Source organism: Sesamum indicum, linkage group LG14 (genome assembly GCF_000512975.1).
Source record: "Sesamum indicum cultivar Zhongzhi No. 13 linkage group LG14, S_indicum_v1.0, whole genome shotgun sequence".
Classification (NCBI taxonomy): domain Eukaryota; kingdom Viridiplantae; phylum Streptophyta; class Magnoliopsida; order Lamiales; family Pedaliaceae; genus Sesamum; species Sesamum indicum.
In genome coordinates this window covers 3609032-3622724 of record NC_026158.1, presented here as the reverse complement: position 1 = coordinate 3622724, position 13693 = coordinate 3609032, and the positions used below count along the sequence as shown (strand labels likewise).

The 13693-nt window shown below is 33.7% G+C and overlaps 1 protein-coding gene across 1 annotated transcript; it reads right to left on the bottom strand.

Moving 5' to 3' along the window:
• On the bottom strand, positions 2808–4602 carry LOC105176892 (probable glutathione S-transferase). Its single transcript, XM_011099833.2, is given in 3 exon segments — positions 2808–3580; positions 4191–4287; positions 4289–4602. Coding segments are annotated over 3 exon segments (654 nt in total). The 5' UTR covers positions 4501–4602; the 3' UTR covers positions 2808–3235.

The following is a 13693-nucleotide window of genomic DNA, read 5'->3' as shown; positions in this document are numbered from 1 at the left end:
GGTAAAATAGATTTTTTTTATTATTTTGTTAATATCAAAAAATTCAGTGAATTGTAACTAACGGAGGGTGAAGAAAAATGACTATTGGTTACAATTTTAATAGCTATGGACTAAAAACTATAGTAAATACTTTTTAATTACCACGGTTAAATAAACCAATACGAAAATATAGATTTTTCACTAAGAAAAAGTTATTTGCCATGGTAAAAATATTTGCCATAAATGTTTTAGTTACCCTCGTGCAAATCATGGACAAACTGTTGCATGACCATTGTTAATAATTATTTACAATGATATTGTACTTTTTTTTATAATGTTTGTTAAACAAAAATAAACTTAAAAAATACTAAAAATAAAATTTTAATTTATAAAAAATATTACGTATAATTATACCAAAATATTCGACGAGTTGGTTGCCATATCAATTTTCTGTCATCGTGCCTCCCATTAGCTCAGCTCTTTATTTGATTTTATCAATTCAATAACTTTTTCTACCATATTTTTAGTGAGTTTGCATTATAATAATAAAATAATATTAATAAAAAAATATCGAATACAAATATAAAATTATCTCTGAAATTATATACTGAGTGATAATAAATTTAATTTGTCGCATTATAAATATTAATAATAATTTATTTTATAAAATTGTCATTAACAATAATCAATTATATATTTATAGAGATTACTAAATTTAAGAATTACTGATTTTTTGCGATGACCATATGAGTTTGTATATTTGAGCACCATTTCTTGTATCTATTAACTTTTTTGGTACGGACAGGGATTAAATACAACAATTCTCCTAATTAACTTATTTAAATAATATAAAAAAAATTACAATTATGCTCCGAGTTGCAAAATTAAAGAGGACCCCCCCCCCTATTTTTTCATTTATATATTCTTTTTAAAACTATTTATTTATTTTTATAAAATGGCCGGTATCATTTGTGCTACTACCGACTTGTCGCACACATATATATATTTTTAAATTTTATTAAATATTGTTTATTATATTTTTGAAAAAACTGTAATATACTAATTTTATATTATTTATACATTTACTTACTAATTATGACTTTTAATCGTATTATATTATGAACTTTTTATATAATATTTTTATAATAAAAAACATATTAATTGTTTCATTGATTTTTAAAAATTAATAAAATTACAAATTGCATATATATAAAAAAAATATATTCAAGTATTGGCTTCATTATTTTGACGTCTACCAATCCACCTTGGCCCATTATTTCGATGTGATGGAGCTTGACTTTCTTGTGATTGGCTACAAATTTGCTATCTTTCTTGTGCTTGGGGTCAATCCATCTCATTAGGAATTTTGGTAGTTTGTCGTTGACCTAAACGAGTAGAGGTGCATAGAATAGTGTCTTGAATCAATTGAAATTCTAGGACATCCCAATACTCTTCTGCTATGAGGTTGGAAAGGCGTAGAATATGTCATTATGTAAAATATTAAATAATAGTATTGCTTAACCATTGAAGCGAGGTTAAGCTTATATGCAGCGCATATATTTTAATTTTGCTAATGAAGGAATTTATTTATTAGACGGAAGCAAACTCATGGATGCTAAATGTAATTTTTCAAACCACAAGAAATTTTTGTGTAATTATACCTAATTTCATAAGAGGAGCGTATAATTATCGCTTTTATTAAACATTTGGCATATGTACGATATTTTTGTCAGCAATATATATATATATATATATATATATATATATTTTTTTGTCAGCAATATATATATATATATATATATATATATATATATATTATGCATCCATGCAATTTGGATCTTACCGACAATTCTTGGCCATATATCTTCACAATCAATACTGGCAACTTGTCATCTATGTTGTCGGGTGTTATTATTTATAATAAATTGTAATTGAGCCTCCATCTTCTTTATAATTTCATAACTAGCCCCAAATTATTGCTTTATGTCTCTTGCTATGTTTATGGAACGAGATTCTCAACTGTTTTTCTTACAACAATATGACACATGTTCTCATCATAATCGTATATAAAATATGCAATAATTTCATCTATTCTATTGCCAAAAAAAAGAAGTAATATAAAACAAAATGATGATTTTGATACTATTATATTAATTTTTAGGATAAATTACAACCATCTTTCATGAGGTTTTTGATATAATTACAAATACCTTCTCGTTGTTTGAAAAATTACAACTATCTCCTTAATTTTAACATCTGTCTACCAACGAGCTCATTCCGATAGATTTTCATTCAATTTTTGAGATGAACTGATCAGCCCTTGAAATTATAAATTACAATTATATATATTATATTTTTACAAAGTAATATTCACTCTAGATTATTTTATCCACCCTCAAATTTCTTTTATATTTTTTGAAAAATTCAGCAAGAATAAAATAGTAATGTCTACTTCAACTTTTACGATTACATAATTATTTTCCATTTAAGGAGGATATTTGTAATTTCAAATAGCAAGGGAGTATTCATAATTATGTCAAATCTCAGGGAAGATAGTTATAGTTTACCCTCTTCTTTTATAATTTTAAAAAGCCCTTAGTTATTCGACTTTCTTAATTTTTGATTGACTTAGTAGTCAATTAAAATATTCTTTATTATTCATAATATATTTGCATGAAAATTTATTTATTAAATGCATAAAAACGATGTGTCATGACAGTTATTATAATTTTAAGACATTCCAACGTCAAATGTGAATATATGGCATACAATTGCATAAGAATTTATTTTTCTAATCCTCTAGAAAGGTTGATATATAATACTCTCTATTAAATATAATTGGGATGCAATATATATTGCAATATATGGCATATTTTTAATACAACATACAATAAGCTGACACAAAATTCAGCTGGAAACAAACTACAAGGTTCCGACAGCAAACCACATTTACTGCCCATACATAACCCAAATCCAACGACCCGTGCCTTTATTACCAAATTAAAAATATTTAAGACACAAAATTACAAACAACCCATATCGGGTTAAATACCATTTAACCCCTGCGTCAATAGAAAAGTGCAAAAAACTTTGTGAAAACACAAATTACAATTGACTCCATTGTGATTTAAAAAATACTGCAAATTGCATCATTTTTAATACCATAGGAAATAAATTGCACATTTCACATAAACTGTTTTGCACTTTTTCATTAACACAAGATAAATGGTATCTAACCCACCAATCTCTCACATGCCTACTCAATACCGAACTTCTTCTTCATAGCCAAAACAAAGTCATAAATCTTGTTCGGATCAGCCAAAGACTTGGAGACACTCTCCCTCTCCATGCACCTCTTCGCCCAAGCAATCAGTTTCGGACAGTGCTCTTCGATGCTGAAATTGGCGCAAGTCTCGTAGGCATTGAACCAACTGTAGAAAGGGATTAGGGCCACATCGACAAACCCGAAATCCTCACCCCCAAAGTAAGGCTTGTCCCCCAGCTCCCCTTCCAACACCTTGAGTATCTCTATGAAGTCTTTCTTCCCGGATTCCAACTCTTCCCCTTTCGTAGTCCACAGTTTTCTCCCGGCCTCGTAAACCTAATTCCATGATTCAACAAAGTAAAAACTTATTACGAATATAAAATTAATACATAAGGACGTGGTATCGTGGACTGTATTGATTTATTGTTTAATTATTTTTCGTTTTATAATTATAATCGTTAGTATAAGATGACATAATTTGTTGAAATGATGCTTCACCTTTCAAAATATTTTGACGACAAAATTGCCCAAAAAGTAAAAACTCATTTCACAATTTGACAACCCTAACAAATTAGGAGATTAGTACCACTCAATTACACTACCAAAATACAAAGACCCCTCAACTTATTATCATTTGCAAGCTTCCGACCAAGTCAGGAAGACAGTCTAGTTCGAGAAACTTTTTTCTTTTTTTTTTGGCTCAAATCAAGTTTGATAAATCATTCACAGAACACATGTCACGTGTATTTATTATGTGATTGATTATTTTTTTAAAAATATATAACGACCCAAAAATATTTGTATTTATACTTATTATATAATTAATTCAAATTTAACTAAAAAACGAGTGGGGAATTTGCCCTGGTTGGAGTTGAACAACTTTGACAACAAATTAACAAGAGCTAAATTAAGAGAAATGAACAAAAACCCTGAAAAGAAATGGTACCTTTTTGTCAATAAAATCAGCCCAGAACCTAGCTTGAGCTCTCTGGTAAGGATCAGAAGGCAACAGGGGAGACCTATCCTTCCACACCTCATCTATGAACGATAATGAGCGACTCACAGACGGGTTTCCCGTTGTGAATCAGGACCGGGATTTTCTTGTGAACCGGGTTCATCTGAAGCAAAAGCGGGCTTTTCTCGGCCAAATTCTCCTCCCTGTACTCGTACTCCACGCCCTTCTCGGCTAATGCGACTCTTGCCCTCATCCCGAACATGCTGACATATACATCCAGCAGAACCACCTCGTTCGCCATCTTCTCTGAGATGAAGTTAGCAGCAGAAATGCGACTTTGTTGTGGAAATTGCACGAAAGGGTTGTTATGTGTTTGTGTACACTCATCATCCTCCTTATATAAAGTAGTAATTAAGTCGGTTTGGAATTAAGTTTCTGAAAGGTGAAGGACAGTTCTCGATTTGCCATTTTGGTGTATTCTACGAATTTTAATTTTGTTTTTCTATTTTCAAATAATGTGGAGTGTTCTAGGGAGGTTCTGGGGATGTGGAGAATTCCCATTTTTCGTTATTTTAATCATAAATTTTTTCTTTCTTTTTTTTATGAATAGTAGATGAAGATTTCTAGTTGAAATTGAATTCCATCAAATTTAAATTAATTGTATATAACATTTATATGTATCATTATATTTTTTAGAAAGAAATATAATATTTTTAATATGATTAATTATATTTTAGTATATTCGAGTCAATTATATCCATTAGAAGAAATATGGATTTCAATCTGATTAATTTGTCATAATTAACAGTAGAAAATTCGTAGTGAATATATATATTTGTAGATCGTCATTTCTATAAGTAAAATCCCAAAATATTTATCATGATTAAATACTATTACAGCTATTTTAATTATAAATAAAATCATAACAAATATTGATAAATCATAATTAAAATTCATATTAATTTTATTCCATCGAAAAAAAATAACATTAATGTATTATTATTTTCAAATCGATGTGATTTATAGTGGTAGAAGGCGATCCGTTTGGACAAGATGAAACCTCAAACTTGTTTCCCATGTGTTCCATTTTCGTTCACAAATCAAATGAATTATGAATTTATTGTTACTCGAATTTTTCAATTTTTTCTTCAAATGACAATTTTAATATTTCTCCACGGCTATGGGGGACATGAATGAGCATGTCAGACTCCGCATTCCTAGCTCCAATGGGAATATTTAATTATAATAAATATTTTGGAATCTTATTTGTAGAAATGACGATCTACAAATATATTCACTATCAATTTTTTATTATTAATTATGACAAATTAATTAAAGTATTATTATTTTTAAATCGATGTGATTTATAGTGGTCGAAGGCGATGTCATGAGTTTGGCCGTTTGGACAAGACGAAACCTCAAACTTGTTTCCCATGTGTTCCATTTTCGTTCACAAATCAAATCAATTGTGAACTTACTGTTACTGGAATTTTTCAAATTTTTCTTCAAACGACGATTTTAATATTTCTCTATGGGTATGGGGGACCTGAATGAGCGGGTCAGACACCGCATTCCCGGCTCCATTGGGAAAAGCGAAAGCACGACTCTAGTACATCACCCCCGGGGACCATACTTTTTGACAACCAAAAGCGTCCTTTTTCCCACTTCTTTTGACATTACTGACACAATACGGATTTCAACTTTTACCCATCTTATTTCGTCTCAGTTTGGACGCCTGCGACATCACTGCACATGTAAGAAATGTCACAACCTTTTTTTTTAATGGTAATATATATATATATAATTACATCATTATTATTAATAAATTAAAAAATATAATAAATAAATTATATTAACTTACATAAAGTAAGATATTTGATGGAACTTGAACCTATGACCTTAAAATTCATGAAATCTCGATTTCAAAATATTTTTTTTATTTTATTTCTTATTGTTTCATACTCTAAAATATTTTATAAGCCCGTTCTTAGAAGATGTTTTTATACCTTATAAGTACAAACTTTCAGTCTAAACCAATTACAGTCGAAATAAATTCAAATCAAATTATTTTCATTTTTTTGTTTCAAGTTGTGTTTACTTTTAAAAATCCTACACAGTTTTCTTATTATTTCATAAGATGTCAGTATAATCTTTACTATTATTTGATATTTGGTGGTACTTTAGTTGAAATATCGACATCTTAAGTAAAATTTAAGTAAAAAATCGCATCTATGGCACATGTGTTACACTTCATATGATAAGAAGATAATGTACTCATTTTTTAAAAATTTCCCCGCAATAAGGCGTTTTGACACTTTGGAATAACATAGGATCAATTGCATGCATATAATTTCTAAAAAATAATTGAAATGAAAGAAATTTGAAGCGTGATGTGATGTGTTTTGACTTTTGAGTCTTGAGGGATGTGAAAGGCAAATTGGCAATTGCTACCCTAATATTGATGAATGTGAGTGACGCAACTGCCCATGCAAGATATAATGGGGAGATTTGGTTGTCTTTCATTTTCACGTTTAAGTTCTTTTTAGGGGAAAACTGTGCTTATAAATTTTCTGAATTAATTACATTTACCATTCGAATTATGATAGTTCTTATATTTTTTATTTAACTTCTTTTGTATCTAGTTATTATATTAATTTTATAAAATTTTACACTTTGTTATTTATAACTGTTTTTTCACTAATTATTTTGTCGAAAAAACATCATATGCAGTGCACATATAATATTTAAGAGTTATGTGGTGTGATATTTTCATACATGCATAGCATGTGATGTTTTTTTTATAAAATAATCAACAAAAAAATGATCATATATGACAAAGTGCAAATTTCACAAAGTTGAGATGATAATAGGCACATAAAAAAAGGTTTAGATTCAAAAGTGTAAAATGGGCATATTTCGGATGACAAAATATAATTTACCCTAATTTTTTATATGTTTTTCGGCAAAAATGAAGATACATTTGAATTAGTTGATAATACTAATTATTTTATGTTGTTAATGGTGTCAAATTAATATATTTCTTTATTAAATGATGACTTTATTTTTTATTGTTATTAATGTTTTCATATCAATATATATATAAATATTATTTATATTAATATAAAAGAAAAAATCCCTCCATACTTACAAACGATTGTTTATAATACCATTGCACCAATATTTTATGAAATCAAAAATGCACTTCATGTTAAAATAATTAATTTATTCAACTTTTTAAAATTTATATTAATTGATAAATTATTTTTTTTCTTTCTTTCTTCTTATATAATGTACGTATTTAATTTATATATTTTACTCTAATTTAAAATATAAAATATTATTTATTATATACCGGCAGAAACAACGTGTCCTAATAGCTAGTTTAAACAAAATTACCAGTACTTAATGTGGCTGTGGCCGGTATGCAACCAAAGGTTACACCTAAGATGAACCAAAACATAATTCATGGGAGGAGGCATTTGAAGCTATCTTTGCTATGGGTCAGCAATACTGGAGTGTTGTTGGTCCCAAAATCACGAAAGGTGTATTAATATCTTGAACCTGTGTGTTTTGCCTCCATATTTAAATTTCGATAATGTTGTATTGATCCTAAAAGTTAAATCCCCTGAATTAATTATTTAGTTTTGTCCTATTAGCTTATGCAATGTGACTTAATTTCTCGATGATAGATGTTGAAGTCTGAAGCATCCAAGTCAGGTTTGCTGCCAGTAGACGCAGGAGATGGCTGAAGAAGAAGACTCTGTCTTAAAGTCGTATTTCTGCTGCTGCGTTTCTTTTCTCTCTGTTTTACGTTTCTTTTAGTTAGAGCTGTGACATGTGGCAGCTGACTAAGCGTCTCTGTAAGTTAGAAGCAACAGGTGTCTGTTAGTTAGTTAATTTCGTCTTCTCCAACTTATTTAACACACTCAGCTCCATTCTTGTAGATTGATCTTTTTTCAGACTTTACCAGAAATATGATTTCTCTCTTGTCTCTGTTTTTTCTGTGCATTTGTGCAATGGGGTTCTCAGAATTCTACATGGTATCAGAGCCATCACCTTGATGGTCTCTGCATATTTTCAATCCTACAATCGAGTTTTTTTTAGATAATCCATGGCGAATCCTTCGATGGTTGCACCAGATATATCTGGTGTAGGTACCAATTTTGGTAGTGAATTCAACCGTACACGAGTACAAGTACCTGATCACCAAGGAATGGTGATGATTTCAGCGCCGCTAAACGGCGGCAACTGGCTTTCATGGAGCAGATCAGTCCGCATCACTTTGGAAGGGCGAGATAAAATCGGGTATATAGATGGCACCTATGAGAAACCAGCTGAAGATTCAGTAGATTTTCGACAATGGCGAAGTTGATTTAATGTTAAGAACATGGATACTTAACGCTATCTCAAAGGACATTGTCAATGCTTATTTGTATGCATCTTCTGCGAGAGCTCTATGGTTGGAGCTTGAGGCGCAATATGGGGAATGCGATGGGCCGTTGTTGTACAAAATACAGCGTGAGATTGGTTTCATGACTCAGGGCAACCTTAGTGTGACAACATATTACACAAATCTAAAACAACTATGGGACGAACTTGTCTGCTTGATGCCACCTGCAATGTGTACCTGTGGAAAATGTACGTGTGGCTGCAATAAGACCAAAGTTGATCAAATAGAGGCCAACCAACTGATGCAATTTCTTATGGGTTTAAACGAATCATACGATAACATTCGAAACCAGATTCTAGTTCTTGATCCACTACCACATGTGAATAAAGCCTATTCGATGGTTCTAAGAGTTGAAATGCAACGCCAAGTGAATTTGGGATTTACAGATGCTGGTGATTCTGCTATGATGAGCAGAAATTTTGGATCAAAAGAAAATTTGGGACAAAGGAATTATGTGAAGCGCAAAGAATCAATGGATAGGAGAAATCTGTTTTGCAATCATTGTAAATCTGGGCACAACAGGGATTCATGCTTCAAAATTCATGGAATCCCTGATTGGTACAAGGATTTGAACAATCAGAGGAAGAAAAGTGCAGCTGGAGGAAGGGTTTATGTTGTGGGGGACCTCGATCAACAACATACAGTGGAAACTGCGACTACAGAGACAGGAGTTGGGAACATTCAAATTGCAGACCTTGTAGAGGCTTTGAAACTCATTCAAAACAAAGCACCTTCAGATCCAGTGAGGGTTCATTTTGCCCATGCTGATGAAATGGCAGGTATGGTAAAAAAATCTGTCTCAACATATTTAAGTTCAAAGTACTGGATCGTAAACACAGGAGCCACGAATCATATGTGTGGTAATGAGAGCTTGTTTTATTCTTTGCATTCTTTAAACCAACCTATTACTGTAACCTTTCCTGATGGCAGCAATTCACTAGCAACGAAAGCTGGTGATATCAATCTTACATCCACTCTTACTCTGACGCATGTGTTTCTTATTCCCAGCTTCAAATACAACCTCCTCTCTGTATCGCAGCTGTGTAAAACTCACTCCGTTAGCTTCATTTTCCTCACTTTTTCATGCCTTTTGCAGGACCTGAAGACTAAACGCATTCTGGCTTCAGGGACTCAACTAGGCAAGCTCTACATTCTAGATGATAAGTCGTTTCACCCTCACTCTGTTCCTCAAAAATGTAGTACTGATTCCACCTGTTTTTCAGCTATTCAAACCTTGTATACATTGTGGCATAAAAGATTGGGTCACTCTAGTCCCTTAGTACTTAAGCACATTTCTGTACTTAACATTCCCCAATTTAAGGATGATGTAATCTGTTCAGTGCGTCCATTAGCCAAACAAACAAGAAGTGCATTCCCTTTAAACAACTCTGTTTCTAGTCATGTGTTTGATTTAATCCACGTTGATATTTGGGGTCCATATAGACAGCCTTCCTTATCTGGTTCTCATTATATTTTAACCATTGTTGATGACTACTCCAAAACCACATGGACCTTTCTCATTCAACATAAGTCACAAACACTACAACTTTTATCATCCTTCCTTGCCAAAGCACATACTCAATTTGATTCAAAGGTTAAAGCAATTCGTACGGACAATGGCTCAGAATTTATGAGTCTTGCCTGCCAAACCTTATTCCAATCCCATGGGATTATACACCAAAAAAGCTGTGCATACACCCCTAAGCAAAACGTAACCGTTGAACGCAAACATAGACACTTGCTTCAAGTAGCCCGTGCCCTTATGTTTGAGTCGAGCTTGCCTCGTTCTTTTTGGGTTGAGTCTATTCTCACTGCCACTCACATTATCAATAGATTGCCTTCGCCTTCTCTTCATTGGAAATCCCCTTCCGAAATACTTCACAACAGACCTTCCTCTTATGCTAACCTTAAGACCTTCGGATGCCTTTGTTTTGTCTCTAATGTGACTCCGTATAAAAATAAGTTTGATCAAAGGGCTTTTCGATGCATTTTTATTGGTTATATACCAGGACAAAAGGGATACAAATTGTATGATTTAGACAATCATGTTGTTCTTGTGTCTCGTGATGTCGTTTTTCATGAGCATATTTTTCCATATCACTCACTCACCACCTCTGTTTCTCAATCTGTTCCAGTTCCTAATCCAATTCCTGATTCTCCTATCTCTCCTAATACTGATAGTTCACTCCCACCTACTAATTCCACAGACATTAACATCTCCAATGCACCAACTCCAGCTCATCTACCTTCTCCTTCTGTTTCTGCCCTACGGCGATCACAACGTCACACTAGACATCCCACTTGGCTTAGTGATTTTCATTGTCACTTTACTTCTAGTTCCCCTACTAATCCTTCCTTTGCTCTTAGCACCTCACATGTTGAGCTTTTGGCTGCTCTGTCTACTGTCCACGAACTAAGGACTTATTTGCAGGTTCAAGGAAAGGTGAAGTGGGAACAGGCGATGCAAGATGAACTCAATGCATTGGAACAAAATGAGACTTGGGATGTTGTGGATCTCCCACCTGGGCAGCATGCAATTGGTAGCAAATGGGTCTTTAAAGTGAAACTCAGGCCTGATGGTACGGTAGACCAATACAAAGCTCGTTTGGTGGCAAAAGGCTATAATCAAGTCGAGGGCGTGGACTATTTTGATCAGTTTTCTCCTGTGGCCAAAGCAGTAACAGTTTGCTTATTGTTTGCCGTGGCTTCCAGTCATTCATGGCCAATCCACCAAATTGATATAAATAACGCCTTTCTTCACGGATTTCTTGATGAAGTGATTTACATGAAAGCTCCTGATGGCTACCCTATTTCTGTTGGGAAAGTCTGCAGATTGAAACGTTCCCTGTACGGGTACAGGCGTCTAGGCAGTGGAACATCGAGCTTACTTCTTCTCTGCTTAGATATGATTTTTCACAGTCTTCTCACGATTTCTGTTTGTTTGTTAAACATTCTTCAGCAGGTCCCCTTATACTTCTTGTCTGTGGATGACGTGTTGCTGACAGGCCCTTGCGAAGAAGCCATTCACGATGCCAAGGTTTTTCTGGACAAGGCTTTCACAATCAAAGACCTTGGTGCAGCCAAGTATTTTCTCGGCTTGGAGATTGCACGTTCCACTGCAGGTATTTCCATCACCCAACACAAATACATTCGCGACATTATTTCAGATGTTGGTTTATCATCATCCAAGATGGCTTCTACCCCACTTTCTCTGGGAATCAAACTGTCTGCTCTCACCTCGTCTCCGTTGTTGAACCCCGAGTCCTATCGACGCTTGGTTGGACGATTGTTGTACCTCGGTTTCACTCGTCCTGATGTATCGTTTGCCGCCCAACAAGTTAGTCAATTTGTTAACAATCCTGGCCAAGAACATATGGATGCGGCCTTACACTGGATACTGCATTTTTTTAGGTGATTCTCTTGTTTCATGGAAGACGAAGAAACAGACCACGGTTGCTCGATCCACTGCTGAAGCGGAATATCGAAGTCTTGGTACCACTGCTTGTGAACTCCGCTGGATTTCTTATCTTCTTCAGGACCTTTGTGTTCCCGTTTCTACTCCGATTCCTCTTTACTGTGACAACCAAGCTGCCCTGCACATTGTGGCTAATCCAGTTTTCCACGAACCCACCAAGCACCTCGAAATCGATTGCCATTTGGTTCGGGATCGTTTCAAGGCTGGTTTCCTTCTGCCTTCTCATGTTTCCAATCGCTGCCAGCTTGCAGATTTGTTCACTAAACTCCTCCCTGCCTCTGTATTTGGCAATCTGCTGTCCAAGATGGGATTGTCCTCCTTTCCTCAAGTCCATCTTGAGGGGGGGATGTTGAAGTCTGAAGCATCCAAGTCAGGTTTGCTGCCAGTAGACGCAGGAGATGGCTGAAGAAGAAGACTCTGTCTTAAAGTCGCATTTCTGCTGCTGCATTTCTTTTCTCTCTGTTTTACGTTTCTTTTAGTTAGAGCTGTGACATGTGGCAGCTGCCTAAGCGTCTCTGTAAGTTAGAAGCAACAGGTGTCTGTTAGTTAGTTAATTTCGTCTTCTCCAACTTATTTAACACACTCAGCTCCATTCTTGTAGATTGATCTTTTTCCGAACTTTACCAGAAATATGATTTCTCTCTTGTCTCTGTTTTTTCTGTGCATTTGTGCAATGGGGTTTTCAGAATTCTACAACAGATTGAAAGTTTATCTTGAATCTCAAAGTATATAGTGGGTTGGGTAGGTTCAAGATCGCCACGAATCAACTCGAAAAAGTTCGGCTCAAGACATTACTGTTCATGACTGGTCTTGGTATAGTCCTGGACCTTTAAAGGGCCCCTAACTGGGTCCATTTATAACCCCAGATCCAACTCATGAACCGGTCCGATTGAGGTCCGAACTAGAATCAGACCTAAATGTGCTTATTTATTTATTTATTTTTATGAAATGGAGGTCTTCTTTTAAACAATTACTTGAATTTATAGTTGTATTATAAAATAAAATAAATAATACTAGAAAAAATAATAGTTAAGATTATATAATGAATTTAAATAATAATTTAACGAACAAACTTATAATAATAAACTTAGATGATAATAAATTTAAAAAGGATTTATAATAAACTTTGAAAAAAATAAACAAAAAGTATTAATGAATTAAAGTACAAAAACTTTAGAAGTAGAACAATAATGATATAAATTTTAGAGTTTCAAAAGTATAAAAACCTACTAGGATAATTAGTTTAAGAGAATAAAATGAAACTCATATGTCATGCATTAATTTTATTAAAAAAAGTTGCCCAACAAGCCCAGCTCAGGACCAGGTGGTCCTGCCCACGGGTCAGGTTGGTCCCAAGTTTTAATACTTGGGAACGGCCTGATTTTAAGCGGGCCTGGGCTAACCCAACCCATTTTTATTGGTTTAATTTGATCCTAGGCCGGGTTAACCCAATTCGACCCACTGCGCACCTTGACTTGAATCCATGACATCGTCGTCTCAATCTGCTTTTGTTACTAGGTGTCAAATATGCGATAATGTGTTACTTGCTATTGGGTGCAACCATTTTCT